This window comes from Syngnathoides biaculeatus, chromosome 9 (assembly GCF_019802595.1).
Source record: "Syngnathoides biaculeatus isolate LvHL_M chromosome 9, ASM1980259v1, whole genome shotgun sequence".
Taxonomy (NCBI): Eukaryota; Metazoa; Chordata; class Actinopteri; order Syngnathiformes; family Syngnathidae; genus Syngnathoides; species Syngnathoides biaculeatus.
This window is the reverse complement of record NC_084648.1, coordinates 27351853-27376344: the sequence shown is the minus strand read 5'-3', so window position 1 is coordinate 27376344 and position 24492 is coordinate 27351853. Positions and strand designations below refer to the sequence as shown.

Genomic DNA, 24492 nt, shown 5'->3' with positions numbered 1-24492 from the left:
TGTTAAAACACAAATCAAAAGTCACATATCTGCAAGTACTGCGATCTCAAAAATTTAAAAAAATATTCTAGATCACAGCAGATTAACAATTAAAGTACATAACAATATGAATCCGAATACAAAAAAAACCTCACCTGGAGGGTTTGCTATTGTTTGGTTCATCCAAATCCTCGTCTTCATTCTGAAACAGAAACAGGTTGTCAGCGACATACGTTGGACAACTTTACCAATATAGTGCCATGAAGAAGTATTTGCCCTCTTCCTATTTTGTGGTTGTTGTTTATTTGCAAATATATCACACACACAAAGGTTTCAAATTATCAAACGAATTTTAATATCACTTAGGGACAACCCAAAGAAATGCAAAATGCAGTTTTCAAATGGCAATTCAATTTATTAAGGCACAAAAGAAATCCAAAGCTTTCTTACCCGCTGTGAAAATTGCCCGCTGAACCTAATACCGAGTTGTGCCAGCCTTGGCAGGAATAACTGAAATCAAGCGTTTGTGATTCTTGGTGATGTGTCTTTAACATGCCTCTGGGGGAATTTTGTCTAACTGTTCTTTGCAGAATTGTTTCAGCGCCGTCAAAATGGAGGGTTTTCTCGCATGAACTGCTCATTTAAGGTCACAGCACTTGCATCTCAAATGGATGTAAATCCAGACTTTGACTTGGCCACTACAAAACCTTAATTTTTTTTTGCGGAGCAATTCAGAGGTTGACTTGATGGTGTGTTTTGGACTGTGGTCCTGCTGCATGATTCAAGAGAGTTTGAGGGTACGAACTGACATCCTGCTTTGGGATTTTCCGGTACACAGCAGAATTAATTGTTAGAGTATTATTAAAGAAGCAGCGTGGGTGGCATTCAGCCTCATAGAGAAATGTTCTGGTCTAAATCCGTTATACCGTTCCGTGCTCTGCCTGCACTTGTGTGGGTGTTTTCCAGGTACTCCAGCTTCTTTCCACAAGCCAAAAATAATTATGCTTCATAAATTGAAGATGAATCTGAATTTCCAATAGGTGTAAATGTTCCTTATGATTTCCATTTTCTACCACATTACTCTCAAGCTGTATGTATGCACGTATGTAGTAACTATGCAATAGATCCAAGCAAGTTTGTATTAATCACTGTGAAAACTGCTATACAGAATTGGAGCAAGCTTATATGTGAGTGATTGGGAATTGAAAATCAATTTTATTGTGCATTACCAGCGCCTATGCAGGGGTGGCCAACCAGTCAGAGATGAAGAGCTACATTTTCTACTGTTACGGAGCAGAGCCAGATCATAAACATCAAAGTCCAAAAGAGCCCGATCATACATAGGGATATCATTCCCTCCTCACACACACGCCTTTGCTGAGCCAGATTTATTGTAAATGTTACACACTAACATGAAACAACAAGAAAAATCGACTCTGTACAGAGTATGTAGACCATAGAGCAGTACTTTTAAATAAATAAATTTGTGCGCTCTCTCACACAGACAAACTATAAGTTGAACCAAGTCTTGTCTTGTATGTCACAATTCTCATCCAATGCAACACATTTATAATACTCACATGATTGGAGGTGTGAGTGCAACTGTGTATCAGTAGCCCTGCTAATGTCCAATATTGTTCAACAGTGTGGCGGGACAGTTGAAGGTCTAATATCCTCTATTTAAGATTTTTGTCTTCAGGATACAAGATTTCAGTGACGTCACAGAGGCATTTTTTAATACATTCCCCTTCTTTGTATGGCTTTTTGATACTTGCAATGTTCCAAGCTACTTGATATGACACAAGCCTTAGTAATTGTTTTCTTAAACTGCATCTGCTTTTCTATGTGATTTTTCAAAGTGACTAACTTGTGATTTCCAAGTTCAGTCCCTTTTGGAAATTCCAGTTCGATATTAGCGTAGAGTGACCTGAAGTGAAGATTCAAAGCTGTGAAATGCGATAGACCCAAGAAAGGAGGCAAAGGGGCGGATGTGGCTTTCGGGTAGGGGGTTGGCCTCCCCTGTAGTATTGGATTGGATATCACATTATAAACCATAACTAAAATTGTTCAGCAAATTTTTCCAATTGTAACTATACAAAAATAGAACACAATGATTATAGCCTTAATAGCCTCCCCCCCCCACACACACACACACACGCACAAAACTGAATAAATTTATGAAAAATTAATTTTTAGCTGTACAGCAAAATGCTAACTAAGGTGGCAGAATTGCACCTGAAACAATTCCATAGTTGATTGGCTGAAAGTCCAAAAAGCTTTGCTTTTTGTGATCGCATGAGCATCTTTCTCACCTCCCCGCCTGATTGAATGATGCCAGTGGAGCGCCTCTCTTTCCTCGCTCGCCTCCTGTCTTTGAGTCCCAGACGCCTGTCTCCATCAGGCTCTACCTGCTTTACTGGGTCTGTATCTGTAACACATTAGCAAGGCACTTAAAGCTCAAGTGTCGTCAAACGGATGATTTTTGGTATATTATTAATAGAAAAACCCACAAAATATGATTTTGATGTATACAGCTTTTTGTAACTCCCACCATGAAAATCCTCACAGGAATTTGTTGTCGACAAGAAGCAGGAAGTGACGTGAAGGACAGTGGCGCCCCCTCGTGGACTCGTTTGTTTCCATTAGTTTTACCTCCGCGAAGGTAGCTCGTTCCTTCGTGATAGCCAAAATGCCGGCTCATTGCATTGCTGGACATTGCTTGAACACTCGGGAGAATGGAATTACCCTTCATAAATTTGAAAGAGACCCTGTTCGTTGTGAAAAATGGATTGCACGGGTGCAAATGACAAGAGCTTCGTGGGTTCCAAATAACAGGTAGGTGTGTATACAGCTACTAAAAAAAATAGTTTGGGGCGGACCACATAATCGGTCTCTCTCATAACATAGCAAAAGATCCGCGTATGAAATGTGTTGATGTGCACATACAGCTACTAAAAAAAAAATAATAGTTTGGGGCGGACCATGTATTCGGTCTCTCTCATAACGTAACAAAAGATCCACGTATGAAATGTGTCGATCTGCGCGTCGCCCAGCCAACAATGTCTCACTCAGCCTGCAACATAGCTCGGCTCCACCCCCTCCTTACATAGCACAGCGGGCCGAAACTCAGCCACACCGGCTGAGGCGGTCACATCTTCTGCGAAGGCTGCGCCTCGGGCTTTGCGACGGGGGCGGCTCTGAAGAACCCAGCCAAGAATGCGTTACTCAGTCGCGTGCGAGCATGAAGCGCGCTGGGTCGACTTGTGAACACAAAGTAGCACCGCTCAGCTCCGTCATAAGCCACACCGGCCGGCTGCGATGAGCCGTGATGGCTCATCTCCGCCGCGGAAGTGGATCGGACGGGATGCGGTTTGGCGGTCATGGCATAAATATGGCTCGAAACAATAGTGTAATATTGCCCTAAGGGCTCGAAACAATAGTGTAATATAACCCCGGTAAATTCACTTGTTGTGGTGTGTTGTCCTTTTCGAAAAGAGCTTCCGTGTCAGAATGGGCGTTAGAAAAATACGAATATCTCTGTTGTTCGGCTTCCATAGTCGCAGGCACTGCGCGTTTTCAACGGCGGAAGTGACGATGACGTCAAGAACAGATGACAAGACTAATATGGCGACCACTTGGATGTCGAGGGACACTAAATTGCGCAACTTTGTGCATGGATGACGCGCTTTTCGCTCACTTTTTTTTTTCCCGTATAGACATTGAAGTGAATACTGTTATATGTATTTTTCATTACAATATCTATTTTAGAATGTTTATAGGGATGTCACCCGCACCTTAACCATCTGTAGCCTACGAGATGTCAAGACATTGTTGAAGAATTAGCAAAGTATCAGCAAAGTATCAAACTCTGCTGTGGACCCCTGGCAAAGAATAATTAAAAAGTGCAGCATGTTAGACAACTGGTTAGCACATATGCCTCACAGTTATGAGCACTGGTGTTCAAATCTCGGTCTTGCTTCTGTGTGGGTGTTCTCCTGTGCCTGCGTGTGGTTTTATCTTACATCCCAAAAACATGTTGTTGGGTTGATTGACGACTCTGAATTGCCTGTATGTGTGATGATAAAGTGATCCAGAGGGGCTGAACGGCAATATGTCTATCACACGATGCACACAATGCGGTGCTGCCGCTCGAGTAGGCCTGGCACAGGGGCCTTAAGTCGGACGAGGAGTGTCAATCAGAGGCCGGGCCACCCCAGGAAGTGCTGTTTCAGTATACAGGTAATCCCAAAACAGGCAACAGGAAACGAAGCAGGAAAATGACGACTCTGACCGGCTGTTGCCACAAATATTCCCGTTGTGTGACATCGAGGAAATGTGCACAGTTTATAACCAAGATTGTAGGGAATTTTTTTACTGGTCCTTGATCTTGGTCATTTAATTGCCCAGATGTAATCTGATGAGAAATCTTGTCCTGTTTACATTTAAATGACAGAACCTAAGCAACATTAAAAGAATATATGATTGGTGGAACATATACATCCATTTTCTAAGACACTCTTCCTCAAACGTCTCAGGAATCCTGGAACCAATCCCAGCTATCTTCGGGCAGGAGGTGGAGTACACCCTGAACTGGTTGCAAGCCAAACATAGGGCACATAAAAACAAACCATTCAAACTCATATTTACACCTATTGGCAATTTAGAGTCTTCAATTAACCTCCCATGCATGTTTTGGGAATGTTGAAGGAAATCAGAGTTTTCCCGCAGGCATGGGGAGAACATGCAAATTCCACACAGGCGGAGCTGCAAATTGACCCCTCTATAGAAATTGCGTCATCCGCGTCGCTGACGAATCAGGGGCCAGAGATCTGCATAAACCACGTCCCTTGTTGGCGTCCGCTATTACCTCAGACAACGTTGCATGGTCCAGTATAGCTTTTGTTAGAGTTTTATCACTTATTTGGGTTCTTTAACAATAGATATTTTGCGATGATCTGACTGCACAAACGTGTCTCTGTTGCCGGCTACCGAGCTAAGCTAAACCGGACTATGTTTGCACGAATGTATGCCCTATATATTTGATTTTCAATACATGTCTCATATAAATGAATTAGCAGTTCTTCGCTTGCATAACATAGCTACGTGTGAATGATTGAGACACTTGATCTGTGTTGAGCGATATTTTGCGATGATCTGACTGCACAAACGTGTCTCTGTTGTCGGCTACCGAGCTAAGCTAAACCGGACTAGCGAGTCCTAAAAGCCTGAAAGAAGAAACCAAGACTGAAGGAAGGATGTTTGAGGACACTATAAAGTAGTGATTGTCGTACTTGCGTAGGTTCGGCACTAATTCAAGAATAATTATTGAGGGGAGCGCGTGACGTTACACAAAGAAAACGAGAGAAACAACTCGTAAATCAAGCCTCGCCTTCTTTTCCTTCATACGGCAGTTCACAAACGGCTATACAGATACACGTACAGATTCTGCACACAAGTGTGATATGTAACACAAAAATAGGAAACTGTCAATGACGAATTCGTCTTTGGGCTATAATATATTATCTTATGTGGCTTCTCGGTCTCTCCTCTGATCTCGCGCTAATATCAATGGTTTCTCTGTCGATATGCATGTAAATACCATTGAAATACCCCTCGCTGAAATACTTGAAGCCCTGCTGTCTGCTTTTCAACGATATTTCACTATTCGGTAAGAATGGGAGCGAGAAATCATCTGGTAATTCGGACAATTTCGCTCTAGTCTTTTCTTCCTGTGCCGCCATTTTTGCTAATTGTTTGTCTGAGGTTAGCACACGTGGGGTGACGTAACTTCAGGAGGCGTGGTTAAGTGCCCTCTACGGAGGGGTCAATTGAGCCCTGGTCCTAAAAACTGTGAGGCAAAAACTAACCAGTTGTACACTGTGCCTGCTGAAACATATCAGAAAAAGAAAAGACTCATTTGTACTGATGTACAGAGAGTACAATGGGGAAAAATGTTAAGATGAACAGAGAACATTAAGTAGGTGAAGAAAGAAAGAAAGAAAGAAGAGAAAGAAAGAAAGAAAGAAAGAGAAAGAAAGAAGAAGAAAGAAAGAGAAAGAAAGAAAGAAAAGAGAAAGAGAAAGAAAGAAAGAAAGAGAAAGAGAGAGAAAGAGAGAGAAAGAGAGAGAAAGAGAGAGAAAGAGAGAGAAAGAGAGAGAAAGAAAGAAAGAAAGAAAGAAAGAAAGAAAGAAAGAAAGAAAGAATGAAAGAAAGAAAGAAAAAAAAAGAGAAACTCACCCCTCTCAGCAGGAGTGAGAGTGATGATGGGGCTGACAGGCTGAATGTTCCGAGGCAGGGGATCAACAGCTTTCGACACAGTCTTCTCAGCTTCTTTTAGGTCTGTTAAGGTCACACCCTGCAACAGACAAACCGCAATTCACAGAAGCCTTTCAGTTGTTTCCTGGTAAACAGAAAAGGTGACGAACCCACATTACCTCTGAAAATTCATCATTTCAACATTTGTGGTAACTTCTAAAAACAACTGAGAAGGACTGAACAAAAACGGCATGGAACAGAAAATCATATTCTGCAGATTACAAGCTGCAAGTAGTGAAATGTGGTGCTACACTTAGCGTCCCGATGGCTTCTTTAGAGCATGAAAAGCTCTGCTTATGATGTATCAATACACGCGAACGCCCATCACTTTCCAGGAAGTCTTGGATGGATCGACAAATCATGGGCTTCAGTGACCACCAAAGCCATCTTGTCGGGATTCAGAAAGGCTGGAATAGACTAGTTCTAATTGCAATTCACGACGGCGCGTCGTCTACTTCTGGAGTAGCGGAATTGTTTCGAAATGACAGCGAGGATCAAGATTTTATTGGATTTATTGATTTAGAGTGACACTAATGGTTTAGTAAGCTTGTTAGGACGTTCTTTATGCTATAGTAGTCTGAATACCAATAAGTGTTACGTTAACATATCAGGCACATTCTCAGTTTGTTGTTTATGCGTAATTCAACGTTAGCAATACCCTAACACCTATTCAGGGCTGTTCTTTATTCTATTTTTATTTTAAATTGTGTTTCAAGATGAAATTTATGTTCTTAGTGTTGGGTTTTATCAAATAAATTTCCCCTAAAAAAAATGCAACTTATACTAAGCTCCAGTGCGACAAGTATGTTTTTTACTCCTTATTATCCCTTTTTTGGCTGGTGCAACTTAAACTCTGGAGCGAATTATAGTCCGCAAAATACGGTAATCCAAAATGTACTAGCAGATCACCTCATTGCAGATATTACATGTGCTTAGGTGTTCCAATGGGGCCACAACCAGGACCATGGCCCGCAGCATCCCAACGAGAACATACAACAGACAAGCGCAACAAATACGACACTGGCCGATCTGATGAACAAAAAAAATGTTGCTTAAACATAAGAAGAGTAAGAGCAATGTCTCCTTCACAGGTGAAAAGCATAACCAAATACTGTATATAATTTAGAGTACTGTGACTCGAGAAAGTAAAATGTAGTTCTTCAAAATATTACTTTACTAGGAGGAAAAAAAGCACACACAGAAAACAAACTACTGAGAAAACAGTAACTTCAAATTTTTAACCACAACAGGTATATCAATTAAAAAAAAAAAGAAAGAAAATGTAAATGCGCAAATTCTGATGTTGCTGTGCGTGTCCGTGGCCCTGTGTGTGTGTGTGTGTGTGTGTGTGTGTGTGTGTGTGTGTGTGTGTGTGTGTGTGCATATCCAGAGTCAAGACTACAACATCGGCAATTAACTGCACGGTGTTTCTCAAGTTACAATTGCTATGAAATATCTACATTGTGGCAAACAGTGCCAGACAAATACTCCTACTAAAATACATGAAAGCTGTACTTTCTGTTCATCTAAATGTCAACAAGTGGAACGCGTGCTGCCCGATATGTTGTGTCACAACATGGTAAGACTACAAATGAAGGCAATTTGTTTCATCATCATGTCTGTTATTGTGGCTAGTGTCAAATTACTGGCCTGCACTAAGATCACTGTAGTAATAAAATAAAGTAGCTGTTCAATCCAATACAAAACAGAAAAACAGTAGTGAACTTTTATGGCAGTATATGCATTCACGTTGAAGCTCCGGCGTAAAACTGTGCAGATCATATATGAGCGTTCATGAAACGAATTCCATAAGGGATAGGTTGTGGCCCGGACTAAATAGAATAGACGAGTAGATATTCAGAAAATGTAGGTTGAAGACAAAAAGAAGAGGAAAACGGCTTAGTCGGCAGAAGAAGAAGAGAAATGCACAGACCATACAACTGTGTGTAGGGACATTGAATGTTAGGACTATGACAGGAAAAGCTCAGGAGTTAGTTGACATGATGATTAGAAGAAAGGTTGATCTATTGTGCATCCAAGAGAGTAAGTGGAAAGGGAGTAAGGCTAGAAGTTTAGGAGCACTATTTATTTGATTGCTTTTGACTTCAACAATTAGGTAGTATGTGAATTGTGTATTTTATGTGCTGACTTTGGGGCGATGAAGAGTGATGGGCAAGTACAGCATTCAGCAAACGAACTCTGAGGGACAGATGTTGGTGGACGTCGCAAAAAGGATGGAATTGGCAGTGGTGGACACTTATTTCGAGAAGAGACAGGAACATGGACTGACCTACAAGATCTGAGGTAGAAGCACGCAGGTGGATTATATTTTGTGCAGATGATGTAATCTGAAAGAGGTTACTGATTGTAAAGTGGTGGGGGACAGTGTAGCTCTAAAGCATTGGATGGTGGTGTGTAGGATGACTCTGGTAACGGGTAGGAAGATTAAGAAGACAAAGGTAGACCAGAGAATCAGGTGGTGGAAGTTGAGAAAGGAAGAATGTTGTGTGGCCTTTCGGAAAGAGGTGGAACAGGCTCTACATGGACAGGAAGAGCTCCCGACTGGGAATACTACTGCCAAAGTACTCAGAGAGGCAGGCAGGAGAGTACTTGGGGTGTTTCTGGTAGGAAAGGGGAGAAGAAGACTTGGTGGTGGAACCCCAAAATAAAGGAAGTAATCCATGGAAAGAGATTAGCGAAGAAAACAGAGACAGAGGACACAGAGAGGACTGAGGAGAGGCGGAAGGACAACATTGAGATGCGACGTAGGGAAAAGGTAGAGGTGGCGAATGCTAAACTAGAGGTATTTGACCAGGTTGGATACGAAAGAAGGAGAAAAGGATCTCTACAGGTTGGCCATGCAGAGAGATAGAGATGGGAAGGATGTGGAGCAAGTAAAGGATCTACTTCTTTTCCTTTCGGCTTGTCCCGTAAGGGGTCGCCACAGCGTGTCATCTTTTTCCATCTTAGCCCATCTTCTGCAACTTCCTCTCTAACCCCAACTGCCCTCATGTCTTCCCTCACCATATCCATAAACCTTCTCTTTGGTCTTCCTCTTGCTCTTTTGCCTGGCAGCTCCATCCTCAACACCCTTCCACCAATATACTCACTCTCTCGCCTCTGAATGTGTCTAAACCATCGAAGTCTGCTCTCTCGAATCCTGTCTCCAAAATATCCAACTTTGGCTGTCCCTCTAATGAGCTCATTTCTAATCCTATCCAACCTGCTCACTCCGAGCGAGAACCTCAACATCTTCATTTCTGCTACCTCGACTTCTGCTTCGTGTTGTTTCTTCAGTGCCACCGTCTCTAATCCGTACATCATGGCCGGCCTCACCACTGTTTTGTAAACTTTGCCATTCATCCTAGCGGAGACTCTTCTGTCACATAACACACCAGCCACCTTCCGCCAGCTGTTCCAACCTGCTTGGACCAGTTTCTTCACTTCCTTACCACAATCACTGTTGCTCTGGATTGTTGACCCTAAATATTTGAAGTCCTCCACCCTCGCTATATCTTCTCCCTGTAGCCTCACTCTTCCCCCTCCACCTTTCTCATTCACGCATATATTCTGTTTTACTTCGGCTAATCTTCATTTCTCTCCTTCCCAGTGCATGTCTCCATCTTCCCAATTGTTCCTCTGCATGCTCCCTGCTTTCACTGCATATCACAATATCATCTGCGAACATCATGGTCCAAGGGGATTCCAGTCTAAAATCATCTGTCAGCATATCCATTACCACTGCAAACAGGAAGGGGCTCAGAGCTGATCCCTGATGCAGTCCCACCTCCACCTTAAATTCCTCTGTCACACCTAAGGCACACCTCACCATTGTTCTGCTGCCATCATACATGTCCTGTACTATTTTAACATACTTCTCTGCCACACCAGACTTACGCAGGCAGTACCACAGTTCCTCTCTTGGTACTCTGTCATAGGCTTTCTCTAGATCCACAAAGACACAATGTGGCTCCTTCTGACCTTCGCTGTACTTTTCCACTAGCATCCTCAAGGCAAATAATGCATCTGTGGTACTCTTTCTAGGCATGAAACCATACTGTTACTCGCAGATACTTACTTATGTCCTGAGTCTAGCCTCCACTAATCTTTCCCATAACTTCATTGTGTGGCTCATCAACTTTATTCCTCTATAATTCCCACAGCTCTGAACATCGCCTTTGTTCTTAAAATTGGGAACTAGAACACTTTTCCTCCATTCTTCAGGCATCTTTTCGCCCGCTAGTATTCTGTTGAATAAGTTGGTCAAAAACTCCACAGCCATCTCTCCAAATTGCTTCCATACCGCCACTGGTATGTCATCAGGACCAACTGCCCTTCCATTTTTCATCCTTTGTAGTGGCTTTCTGACTTCCCCCTTACTAGTCATTGCCACTTCCTGGTCCTTCACACTTGTCTCTTCAACTCTTCCTTCTCTCTCATTTTCTTCATTCATCAACTTCTCAAAGTATTCTTTCCATCTATTTAGCACACGACTGGCACCAGTCAACACATTTCCATCTCTTCCCTTAATCACCCTTACCTGCTGCACATCCTTCCCATCTCTATCCCTCTGTCTGGCCAACCTGTAGAGATTATTTTTTCCTTCTTTCGTGTCCAACCTGGTGTACATGTCTTCATATGCCTCATTTTGAGCCTTTGCCACCTCTACCGTGTCCAACCTGGTATACATGTCTTCATATGCCTCTTGTTGAGCCTTTGCCACCTCTATCTTTGCCCTCCGGCGCATCTCGATGTACTCCTTTCGCCTCTCCTCAGTCCTCTCAGTGTCCCACTTCTTTGCTAATCTCTTTTCTTGTATGACTCCCTGTATTTTTGGGTTCCACCACCAAGTCTCCTTCTCCCCTTTCCTACCAAAAGACACACCAAGTACTCTCCTTCCTGTCTCTCTGATTACCTTGGCTGTCATAGTCCAGTCTTCCGGGAGCTTCTGCTGTCCATCAAGAAACTGTCTCACCTCTTTCCGAAAGGCCGCACAACAATCTTCCTTTCTCAGCTTCCACCACATGGTTCTCTGCTCTACCTTTGTCTTCTTAATCTTCCTACCCACCACCAGAGTCATCCTACACACCACCATCCTATGCTGTTGAGCTACACTCTCCCCTACCACGACTTTAGAGTCAATAATCTCCTTCAGATTACATCGTCTGCACAAAATATAATTCACCTGCGTGCTTCTACCTCCGCTCTTGTACATCACTATATGTTCCTCCCTCTTCTGGAAATAAGTGTTCACGACAGCCATCTCCATCCTTTTTGCAAAGTCCACCACCATCTGTCCCTCAAAGTTCCTTTCCTGGATGCCGTACTTACCCATCATTTCTTCATCACCCCTGATGAGCCACACAATGACGTTATGGGAAACAGTCGTGGGAGGCTAGACTCAGGACAGAAGTAAGTATCTGCAAGTAACAGTATGGTTTCATGCCTAGAAAGAGTACCACATATGCATTATTTGTCTTGAGGATGCTCGTGGACAAGTGCAGAGAAGGTCAGAAGGAGCTACATTGTGCCGTTGTATACCAAGAGAAAGCCCATTACAGAGTACCAAGTGAGGAACTGCGGTACTGCATGCGCAAGTCTGGTGTGGCGGGAAATAAGTTAGAATAGTACAGGACATGTATGAGGGCGGCAGAACAGTGGTGAAATGTGCCATAGGTATGTCAGAAGAATTTATGGTGCAGGTGGGACTGCATCAGGGATCCAAGCTGAGCCCTTTCCTGTTCGCGGTAGTAATGGATAGGTTGATAGATGAGGTTAGAATGGAATCCCCATGGACTATGATCGCAGATATTGTGATCTGCAGTGGAAGCAGGGAGCAGGCGGAGGAACAATTGACCCCTCCGTGGATATTGTGCAATCCGCGTCACTGACCAATTGCGCAATCCGCGTCACTGACCAATCAGAGGCCAGAGATCTGCATAAACCAAAGCCCGTTTTTGCTCCCGCCATTTTCTCAGACAACATTGCATGGTCCAGTATAGGTTTAGTTAGCGTTTTATCGCATATTTGGGTTATTTAACAAAAAATGGTTAAGAAGTGCAGTCACGGACTTTGTAATAGTGACGACAGGTATCCTGAAAGGCTAGTTGGAGTTCCATTCGTACCCTTTCCAAAACCGAAGACCCAGTACGAAAAATGCCTTCGATGGATCAAACTTTGTGGAAGACCGCATCATCAACTAAATCCATCTAATATCAACTGGAACAGATATGTTTGCACAAAGGTATGCCTTATGTTTGATTTTCAATACATGTCTCGTATAAATGAATTCGAAGTTCTTCGCTAGCATAACACCGCTACGTGTGTACGATTGACACACTTATTCTTTGTTGAGCGCTATTTAGCGATGATCGGACTGCACAAACATATTGATTTCGTGCTGGCTCGCGACCGAAGCTTAACCAGACTGTGTTTGCACGAAGGTATGCCCTAAATTTGATTTTTAATACACGTCTCGTATAAATGAATGAGACCTTTTCCGCTAGCATGACACCGCTACGTGTGAATGATTGAAACACTTATTCTTTGTTGAGCAATATTTAGCGATGATCGGACTGCACAAACATATTGATTTCGTGCTGGCTCGCGACCGAAGCTTAACCAGACTGTGTTTGCACGAAGATATGCCCTAAATTTGATTTTCAATACATGTCTCGTATAAATGAATGAGACGTTCTCCGCTAGCATAACACCGCTATGTGTGAACGATTGACACACTTATTCTTTGTTGAGCGATATTTAGCGATGATCGGACTGCACAAACATTGATTTCATGCTGGCTCGCGACCGAAGCTTAACCAGACTGTGTTTGCACGAAGGTATGCCCTAAATTTGATTTTTAATACACGTCTCGTATAAATGAATGAGACCTTCTCCGCTAGCATGACACCGCTACGTGTGAACGATTGAAACACTTATTCTTTGTTGAACGATATTTAGCGATGATCGGACTGCACAAACATATTGATTTCGTGCTGGTTCGCGACCGAAGCTTAACCAGACTGTGTTTGCACGAAGGTATGCCTTATATTTGATTTTCAACACACGTCTCGCATAAATGAATGAGACGTTCTCCGCTAGCATAACACCGCTACGTGTGAACGATTGACACACTTATTCTTTGTTGAGCGATATTTAGCGATGATCGGACTGCACAAACATATTGATTTCTTGCTGGCTCGCGACCGAAGCTTAACCAGACTGTGTTTGCACGAAGATATGCCCTTAATTTGATTTTTAATACACGTCTCGTAAAAATGAATGAGACGTTCTCCGCTAGCATAACATTGCTTCGTGTGAATGATTGAATGAAATCAGAAGCATGGCGTCTCTCTCAGTTAAGAATGTATTCTATTTAGAATCTATAATATATTGTTGATTTGAATGAAATCAGAAGCATGGAGTCTGTCTCAGTTCAGAATGTATTGTATTGTATTTGCCATTTTTACTGTTTGTCTTACGTCAGCGCACGTGGCGTGACGTCACTTCAGGAGGCGTGGTTAAGTGTCCTGTACAGAGGGGTCAATTAGAAAGATAGAGCCACACACTGGAAAGGAGAGGGATGAAGATTATCTGAAGTAAAACAGAATATATGTGCATGAATGAATGTGAGGGGCGGAGGAGAAAGAGTGAAGCTCCAGGGAGAAGAGAAAGCGAGGGTGGACGACTTCAAATATTTGGGGTCAACAATACAGAGCAATGGAGAGTGTGTTAAGGAAGTGAAGGAAATTGGCCAAGCGGGGTGGAACAGTTGGCGGAATGTGTCTGGTGTTCCACGTGGCAGAAGAGTCTCCGCTAAGATGAAGGGCAAAATTTATAAAACAGTGGTGAGGCCAGCCATGATGTACAGATTAGAGATCGTGGCACAACAGGAAGCAGAACTGGAGGTAGCAGAAATAAAGATGCTGAGGTTCTCGTTTGGAGTGAACAGGATGGATAGGACTGGAAATGAGCTCGTGAGAGGGACAGCCAAAGTTGGATGTTTTGGAGACAAGGTGAGAGAGAGCAGACTTAGATGGTTTGGACATATTCAGAGGGGACTATATTGGTAGAAGGGTGCTGGAGGATGGACCTGCCAGGGAAGAGAGCGAGAGGAAGACCAAAGAAAAGGTTGATGATGTTGTGAGGGAGCACATGAGGACAGTGGGTGTTAGAGAGGAAGATGCACGAGATGGGCTTAGATGGAAAAGTTGACATGCTGTGGCGACCCCTAACGGGAGAAGCCGAAAGGAAAAAAAGATGTGCCAACCAACCCATTAAAATATGGCATCAAAATGAGGGGCCTGTGTGGCAAAGTCCAGATACAGTGAAGAAAATAAGTATTTGAACACCCTGCTATATTGCAAGTTCTCCCACCTAGAAATCATGGAGGGGTTTGAAATTATCAGCGTAGTTGCATGTCCACCGTGCGAGAGATAATCCAGAAATCACAATGTATGATTTTTTTTTAATGTATTGTGTGATACAGCTGCAAGTAAGTCTACCTGTTAGTCCGCCTTGAAAAGTCCACCTCCACTCCATGTATTACCCTGAATCAGATGGACCTGTGTGAGGTCATTAGCTGCATAAAGACACCTGTCCACGCTATACAATCAGTAAGACTCAAACCTGCAACATGGCCAAGACCAAAGAGCTGTCCAAAGACACCAGAGACAAAATTGTACAACTCCACACGGCTGGAAAGGGCTACAGAGAAATTGTCAAGGAGCTTGGTGTAAAAAGGTCCACTGTTAGAGCACTCATTAGATGACAGTCAATCTCAATCGGAGTGGAGCCCCAAGTATCTCCTCGTGGGGTCTCAGTGATCCTTAGAAAGGTGAGGAATCAGCCCAGGACTACACGACAGGTCAATGACCCGAAAAGAGCTGGGACCACCGTTTCCAAGGTGACTGTTTGTCATACACTTAGACGTCATGGTTTGAAATCATGATTGGCACGAAAGGTTCCCCTGCTTAAACCAGCACACGTCAAGGCCCGTGTTAAGTTTTCCAATGACCATTTGGATGATACACAGGGGAGTCATGGGAGAAAATTTTGTGGTCAGATGAGACCAGAATGGAACTTTTTGGTCAGAATTCCACTAACCGTGTTTGGAGGAAGACGAATGATGAGTTCCATTCCAAGAACACCATCCCTACTATGAAGCATGGGGGTGGTAGCATCATGCCTTGGGGGTGTTTTTCTGCACTTGGGACAGGATAACTGTACCGTATTAAGGAGAGGATGACCACAGCCATGTATTGTGAGATTTTGGGGAACAGCCTCTTTCCCTCAGTCAGAGCATTGAAGATGGGTCGTGGCCTGTTCTTTCAACATGACAATGACCCGAAGCATATAGCCAGGAAAACCAAGGAGTGGTTCCGTAAGAAGGATATCAAGGTTCTGGCATGGCCTAGCCAGTCTCCGGACCTAAACCCAATAGAAAATCTTTGGAGGGAGCTGAAACTTCGTCTTCGTCTGATCTAGAGATCTGTGTGGAGGAGTGGGCAGTGTGTGCAAACATGGTGAACAACTACAGGAAACATTTGACCTCTGTATTTGCAAACAAAGGCTACTGTACCAAATATTAACATTGGTTCTCTCGGGTGTTCAAATACTTATTTGCAGCTGTATCACACAAATATATTGTTGAAAAAAAATCATACATTGTGATTTCTGGATTTTTCTTTTTAGATTATCTCTCTCACAGTGGACCTGCACGTATTATGAAAATTTCAGACCCCTCCATGATTTCCAAGTGGGAGAACTTGCAATATAGCAGTGTTCAAATATTCATTTTCTTCACCGTATGGATGAACTATGCAAGTGTAACAATAATAACTCTAATAATAAAGCTTTGCTGTGTAAAAAAATATATTTATTAAAAAACAAAAAAGTATAACGCACTGGTGAACGGCTTTTTTTACTGTATAACAAAAAATAAATAATGAATTAAATTGAGTTAAATTGAGGAACAGGTTATTCCATCATACAAAATGGATTATTTATCTGAAATTCAAGGGAGCTGCTTTATTTTAGCGTTTTGGTAGGGCAGGTCATTTCTGACCCATAGGTCTTAACACGAAGGTATAATTTGCTAGAGAGAGAAGGCAATTCAAATTAATAAGGACATCGGGGTAAGGAATGGGAATCTATTCTGGACTTTGGAAACCAATCTTAAGAAAACACAGGTATCAACAAATACTGCAGACGTGCAGTACATCCACCACATAGTCAGCAATGTAACACCGATCATCATATCACATAATTTTCCAATTCTGATAACATTTATTTTGTTGACAGTCCTTGAGTGAGTGTGACATGTAAAAGCACTTCACAACGGGAATTTTTGTAGCATCCGCTCACAACATTTGACCACATTCCAAACATTACAAAAACTTTCAAGCTGAATAGACAGGGGAGTGGTTAAACGAAGACTCTCCCCAAAATTCATATATACAATAAACCCTCAAAGGTGAAGTACAGTGGTACCTCGGTTTTGGAAAGTCTTGGTTTTCGTACAATTCGGTTTTCAAACGAAAAATTTTGGATTTCTTTCCTTTGGTTTTCGTACAAAAATCTGTATTCAAACACCCCGACCAGCTGACCCACAACGATGTTATTGTGCTTTTGAACACATCCTTGAAAAAAATGGACGTAATGCGTGCGATTTGTGCCAAACCTAAAAATCTGTAAACAGATTAAAAAAAGAAAAGACCCCAGTTTATATAGCTGAGGGCTTTGAATTCAAAGGAAGTCGAGGATGGTTCGAAATTTTCCGCAAAACAAGTGGGATACACTCTGTTGTTTACCATGGGGAGGCAGCAAGTTTTGCATTGCTTTTGTTCCATTAAGCCTACCTACCTCTCGTTCCAAGTTAAACATTTTTTTACATTATGTACTTTCTGTGCAAATAAAAAAAATCTGTTTTTTTTTCTCCCCGATTATTGCTTGTTTAGTTATTCGGCACTTTGGTTGATAAAAATAAAAAAGGTTTATAAAGAGCCGACTCGCTACAGATACAGCAATGCACTCCCACCCTCGCATACTCTACTGGGTTAAAGCATACATTTTAAGCAAAAAATACATATTTATTAAATGATTTGATTATATAAAGTATTTAAATTATACATTATTACTACTATGTTTATCATCAGGAAAACCTAAAAGCTTAAAAAATTTTTTTTTGCTAAAAACGTTTTTTTGGCTTGGAACGCATTCTTTAATTTTCCATCCATTGTTATGGGAAAACGTGCTTTGGTTTTCAAACGTTTTGGTTTTCAACCCGCCTTCTGGAACGGATTGTGTTTGAGAACCAAGGCACCACTGTCATATTATTACATATATTTTGGACATTAATTGAAAAAAAAAAATGAAAATGAACATTTTTGAATTCCAAGCAAAATCTGTATATGTGCCATCTTTCACAGCCAGACCAGGAAGAAATCTCCTTGACCCTGCCTCTGACATCATCGGTGCCCAGCATTACAGACCATTCGTTCTAGCTAAGCCAAGATGCCGACGTGTTGTGAACCAAACTGCAAAAAACTGAGAAAACACACCCAAATTTGTCCTTTAACCTCCTGCGGGGTCAACCTCACAGGATAAAGCTGTGGCTGTCACAGTTGAGCCTCGTTCATAAGACGGGGAAATTTGCATGCATAGCATTAGCATACATTAGCCTCTTGTGCCGGTACTGTATAAGCATGAACATACTTTATGAGACGGCACGGTGGCGCAGCTGTAAAGCGTTGTCCTCACAGTTATGAGGACCGGGGTACAATCCCGAACCTCCGTGAGTGGAGTTTGCATGTTCTCTCATGTCTGCGTGCAACCTGCCTCCTGCCCATTGACAGCTGGGATAGGCTCCAGCACTGCCGTGACCCTCATGCGGCTAAGAAAATGGATGGATTGATATATGCGTGTAATCACTTTAGGGAAGTCCCCATTTTTTTTCCATTTTATATTCCAGATATAAATAAACCATTAGATAGTCCTATGCCATACTAAGAACATAAGATTACATTTTTGATGAACTTTGGACATAGCGCATAGCATTCACATAGCTCACATAGCATTCACGTAGCATTCCAAAACCGTTAAAAATTTATACTCACCGATTTTCCACTGGATGTACAAGTGGTCCTTTCATTAAACTGTCATGGATCATAAGTAAATTGATATGTAACATCCTCATCCAAACAAACAACTTCGTATCGACTATCTAGTATGTATGTGATGCAGACACTTTGATCGTGATCCAAGTTCATTCCGATACACTCCATTTTTTGTTTGACCTTTTCAAACTCACGACAACACTGACATTCTGCTACAGTTGGCATAAGGTCATAAAGAGAACACAAACACCAGTCTTTCGAAACGAGCCTGTCTGGAAAATCTCCAAGGACCATGTTATGCTCCTGGGTCAGCGCCACATCCCTCTCCAACACATCAAGTTCCGCCTGTGTGTATTCTAGCTCAAACGCTTGAACATTGTAAATTGTTATTTTTGTTTTGTTTGCTCAATGGCGGGAGTAGTGATAACACGGAGCATCAACTTGCTGTTATACTCGCTTAATTGGCTCTTAGCACAAAACACTTCCTGGTTACTATTTACGGCGATTCGTGTAAGCAACCCCCACTACCCCACCGCTGCCGCCGGTCGATAGCGAGAGGCTGGCTGCTTCAAAAGTAGAACTTAGGGTAAAAAAGTCTGACCACACCTGCTGCATATTCTCTACATCTAAACCAACTCCTCAGGAAATCAATAAACAAAATCTCCAAGGTCCATATGATGGGATTATTGTGCGTCGTTAGTGCCACACCCCCTCTCCAACATGTCAAGTTCCGCCTGTGTGTATTCTAGCTCAAGCGCACATGCATATAATTAGTTTTCACAAAAATCGGCCACAAAATGCCAGATAGTGGATGTTTTCTGTTGGTTGAAACGTATCCATGAACAAAGGGGTTGCACAACAAAAAGCACTGCAAGCGTGGTAAAGGCTGATTGGCAGTCAGTTTTCCAACCGGGCTTGTTGGAATGTCTGAGCGAGAGAGGAATTTCGATAATACTTTCCAATTTAGAGATGCTTCAAGGTGAAATCTGTGGATAGTCCTGGCATTAAAAGAAACACTGAAACCTCATCTCCTAACTTTTAATGTGTGCTCCCATTCCAGTAATTTTGGGGAGAGTCTTACTTTAATGACATTAAACTGGCTACAAAAATGCAGTGTATTCAAACCCCGTCTGTGTACCTGAGTTGAGCGGCGGGACTGACGTAAGAGTCGAGAGCGAGCTTTCCTCTGAGACTCCGACTCCTCATCTCTGACTGGTGCCTGAAACCTGAAAAAACGAAAACAAACGACAATATAACTAGGACCAACACTGAAGTGAACATTCAGTTCCTTTTAGAGCTCCCTCAATAATTAGTACGCAGTTGTGCATTTCTTACTTGCGCCGCTCAGTAGTAGGTGTGTTAGGACTCTCGGATGTATTATTGTCCCTCGTATGAGGGGTGGGCTGGACTCTAGCAGTACGAATAGTCTTGTCTTGTTCCTTATCTTCCTGTTCATCTGTCTCTTCTTTCTAAATAGTGAAAATGCACATGCAGTTCCGGCATGAGATACGAGTTTAATCTGTTCCGTGTCATCCTCATAACTCAGAATATATCAAATCACCGTTGCACATTGAAACAGAAATACCATTAATCCGTTCTAGCCTGCCCATCTCCCTTCCCCCAAATTTTGTTTTTTGATCATGAAAAATAAGTATCTTTTATATTATGTATTATATTGTACATTATAAAAACACAAGGTGATAAAATAATTAAGTAGAATGTAAATGAAAACAGTTTGCACTTCCTGATGCTTCATCTTGCAGTGTGCTGTGCAATAAACCAGTTATTAATACTTCTAAATTGGATGAATGGTGGGTTGGAGAATTTCAACATTAGTGTATAAAAGCACACCTGTTCCGATACCATGTGGGTACTTTTCATCCAGAAGAAACTGGAAAAAGCCAAGTAAAAGGCAGTTTTGACAGGGAATGTGAAGTTTTTTTTTTTTTTTTTTTTTAAATCTAACAAACACCTATCATTCATCACAGGGTAGGGAAGTTAAATAGATGAAACGATGAATAAGGAAGAATACATACAGCTTTGAAAATGTGTTTAAATAAAATAGTCCTTACGTTAAATTCTTTTCTATAGCTTGAGACATATATTTGCATTAACCAAACCATAGCTTCTTAACTGCCCTGAGATTTTGGTGCTTTTCCATATAGTGAAGGAACCCACAAACTGAGCATGTACTGTAAATCTCACCTTGTCAGATTGACTGGCTCCAGATGTGATCCCACTCTCAGTGTCTGGACTGGACACAGTGGAACTATCTGGAGAAAGAAAACCAACTTTTGTTTGCAGGGCTGCAACGAGTACCGGTAATCAGATGTTCCGGGTATTTCGAGAAGGAAATAGAAATCTGGATTTTTAAGTTCCTGCCTCGGGATCACCTTATTTAACTCATTCACTGCCAGCCCTCCCCGTTTGATACTATTGGTATACAGCGTTTCTGCTTGTTAATGGGAGGACTTTTTTTTATTTTTATTTTGAAGCAGGCGACGACGACGCCGTGGCCAAACCGCCTCCCCGTCCGGTCCACTTCCACGGCGAAGAGGAGCCACCGCGGCCCGGCCGCGACGAACCAACCCAGAAGATAACGACGGCGGCCGGCTCAGCCTTGTCGACAAGCTCGGTGGCGATTCACAAGGTCTGCGAAGGTGTGTGTGTGTGTGTGTGTATATATATAAATAATAAGGAACAACGAGCTACTTTTCAGGAAGTAAAACTAGTATAAACAGATGAGACCGCTTGAGTGCACCTGAACATCACTTCCTGCTTCTTCTCGAAAACAAATCCTTCGAGAGGATTTTCATGGCGGGAGTTACAAAAAGCCATATACATCAAAATCATGTTCTGTTGTGAAAAAAATGGCTGGGTCCATATCAGTGCTGTTTTGTCATTAATAATATACTAAAAATCATGAGGTTTCATGACAGTGGACCTTTAAGTATTGTAAGACACATGGCTAGTGTAGGAGCAGCGTATCTGCAAGTGGTAAGATTTTGCCGAAAATGGTGCACTCAGCCGCATGCGACGACAACGCCGTAAAGCGCCCCGGCTCGACGGTGTTGATCATCGCGGACGGCGTCGGCCATAAACAACGCCATAAAGCGGCCCGACTCAGCGCCATGATAAGTCACCTCGGCGCCGAAAATGAGCCCCTTGTCAGCCGGGGTAGCTCGTTGCAGTCAGGCGCCGGTCTTGTTGGCCGGCGTGGCTCGTCACGGCTCCAGGCCGCGATGGCTCATCACTGCTGCGGAAGTGGATCGAACAGGGAGGCGGTTTGGCCGTAATCGCATATCATCTGAATATGGCTCGAAACAATCGGGTAATATTGTCCCGGTAACTTCACTCGGTTGTGAGATGTTTTCTTCTTCAAAAAGAGCTTCCGTGTCAGAAGGAGCGTGTTCGTCTCCCATAGTAGGGTCCACCGCGTGTTTTCAATGGCGAATGTCCAGGGTGACGTCAGGGACAGGGGATGCAGCCAATATGGCGACCACTTGGAGGTCGTCGAATGACACTTCCACAACTTTTGGATGACGCGCTCTCCGTTCATATTCATTTTTTTCATATAGACATTGAAGTGAATAATGTTAGATGTATTTTTCATTACAATATCTATTTTAGAATGTTTATAGGGATGACACTTGAGCTTGAATGAATACTTTTTAATGAATATACCGTTTTGACACAAAAATGCTAGGATGAAAAAAATACTAAGTTTAAACTGAAATGTGTTACTTTTATTTATTTGTAATGAAAAAATATTTCAAGACAAGAAAATACAGTTTGATGATCAACTTGAATTTAAGAAATAAAACAATTGCTATCTCCAAGATGAAAAACAACTGGTCATTCATTTTTAAGTGAAAATTGCTTTTGTTTTTTTTACTTGTAAAGTCATAATTGCTCTTTAAGTAAGCAAAAATACTTTATTTGAATACTCGATTATTCAATGAAAATTTTGGTAGGACACTTCAATACTGTTCTAAAATCTTCACTTGCAGCCGCCCTAGTTGGTTGAGCCCAAACACAGGCAATCATGGAAAATGAATTACTGTAATTCCTGGCCTACAGAGCCGAGCGTTAGCGTTAAAACTCTCTGTGTAAGAGGCTTATAACCAGGTGCGCTAATGCTAGCACCATGCTAACGATAGCGCCGACTCACAGCATAAACCGCAGAGTTGAAAGCGTGTGAAAAAAGTCGCGGCTTGTAGGTTGGAAATTACGGTACTTTTGCAAACAATTTATCATCAGAGCAGCTGGTTTACCGGGACTGCTCTCCTTGTCCTCGCTCAGCTGTAGGCCTCCCGAGACACCCCTCTCTTTAGACTGGTCCTGCAAGTTCATCTTCTCTTTACTGCTCATCCTGCACACTGAGCTCCTGATGGCATAAAAGTTGAGGCAGAAATTAACATGCAGTGTTTCACTGGGTGTCGTAGGGTTTTGTGAACACACTAAAAATTTTAAATTAATATTATATATCAGGGTAGTATCTTGGAAGGTCTGCTTTGCCCCTGGTTAGTACTTGGATGGGAGACCAACTGGGAATACCAGGTGCTGTCGGGTTCTCTCCCCGGCTAAAATGCAGAGGGGTTGCGTCAGGAACGGCATTAAATGTGGATTTCAAGATCGTTATTCACTCTGATAATACATCATATTCTGCTCACCCTGTTTGAGGTTACACAAGCTTTACCCAATCACATCCTGGGTGAGATGCAATGTATACATGCATGAATGACCACCAGTCAATCATTGGAATGAAGGAAAACTATTAAGAAACAACTTTAACTGATATTTAAAAGAGTGTGGTATAGAGGTTAAGGTTGGCTAGCCTTAAGTAGTGGATGAATACTAACCTCCGTTTTTTATTTTGTGCATTTACAGTGGTAGCGCCTTGTTGTTTTTGACGCTCTTGTATGGACTGCTCGTTACGCCACTGTGAAGACACAAAAGTAGTCAGTGATCTGGGCAACTGATTGGATTTATTGAGAAAAATGTCTCACATTGGCTTGTTGCTGAGCTAAATCCTCGAGGAGAACCTCCACACTTTCATCTGCTACATCCAAAGGCGTCTGACCCTTCAAAATATGTCAAAATGATTGATGAAAAAAAAAGAATTGTTCAAAATACAATCATTTCTGTATAAAAGTCAAAGTGAAGCCTCACGGCGCAGCTGCGGGCTTCCATATTGCACATCTGTTCAGCCAAAATGTGACAGGCCTCCCCCTGACCCCAGTGTGCAGCAGCATGAAGAGGAGTCCACCCATCAAAGTCCATAGCGGACACATCCAGCCCACACTGACAAAGTAGCCTGGACAGCATGAAGTGAACAAGACAATGTCAGGAGAATTTGAAGATAAGCTTTCAAGAGAGGAAAAATATTCTCTTGTCATACACAAACATAACATAAGTGTCCTTTATGAAAATTGTAAAAGATGCTTACTTGAGAGCTTCCAGGTAGCCTTTGGCCGCAGCCACGTGTAAAGGAGTGGCTCCAGTCCTGGGATGTCGTACATCAGCAGGTGGTCCCTCACTCAGCCAGGTCCGAGCATCTGTAATGATTTGCTCCTCCTCTACCCGCTTTACTGCCTCCAAGTCCACACCTAAACGAAGTAGGATATGAATATTTTTTTTCCCCATTTATGTTATGTCATGCATCTCTTCGTCCCATCATCATATTTTCTTGTTTGTCTTTCGATGTCAGCAAAAGAATTTACAAATGGATCAATGAGCAAACACGATGGGGACGCAGTACTCAGGAGAATTGTAGTGTCGTAGTTGCAATTGATTAGTTGTAGAGATGCTGTTTGAAACATGGCAGAACCATGAGAGGCAGTTTCAACTGGCCTGCCTTTCTACATACAGCCACAAACTCTCACTGCAACTAAATATAATGTAATTAATACTCATATTATTGTTGATGATACATTTCTTCATCAAGCCTCCTCCAAGTGCTTTCCATTGGAGTACTTTATACGGTTTCCCCATCTTGTCAACGCTTGCTGAAAGTAATCTGTATAGATCACTTTTACTACCTAACATGAAAGAGTAATCTCTCGCCAACAAGGTGACATAG

At 42.3% G+C, this 24492-nt stretch overlaps 1 protein-coding gene across 1 annotated transcript in view; it reads right to left on the bottom strand.

Annotated features, from left to right (window-relative positions):
• Nucleotides 1-24492, bottom strand: part of ppp1r12c (protein phosphatase 1, regulatory subunit 12C) — a 52008-nt gene that overhangs the window by 11532 nt on the left and 15984 nt on the right. Inside the window, exons 5-15 of the mRNA XM_061829799.1 lie at nucleotides 23860-24019; nucleotides 23583-23727; nucleotides 23420-23494; nucleotides 23273-23352; nucleotides 22685-22797; nucleotides 20616-20683; nucleotides 19746-19879; nucleotides 19549-19636; nucleotides 6217-6334; nucleotides 2292-2407; nucleotides 135-181 (exon numbers count right to left, since the gene is read on the bottom strand). Coding sequence (XP_061685783.1) covers nucleotides 135-181; nucleotides 2292-2407; nucleotides 6217-6334; nucleotides 19549-19636; nucleotides 19746-19879; nucleotides 20616-20683; nucleotides 22685-22797; nucleotides 23273-23352; nucleotides 23420-23494; nucleotides 23583-23727; nucleotides 23860-24019 — 1144 coding nt within the window. The remainder of the gene's footprint in view (nucleotides 1-134; nucleotides 182-2291; nucleotides 2408-6216; nucleotides 6335-19548; nucleotides 19637-19745; nucleotides 19880-20615; nucleotides 20684-22684; nucleotides 22798-23272; nucleotides 23353-23419; nucleotides 23495-23582; nucleotides 23728-23859; nucleotides 24020-24492) is intronic.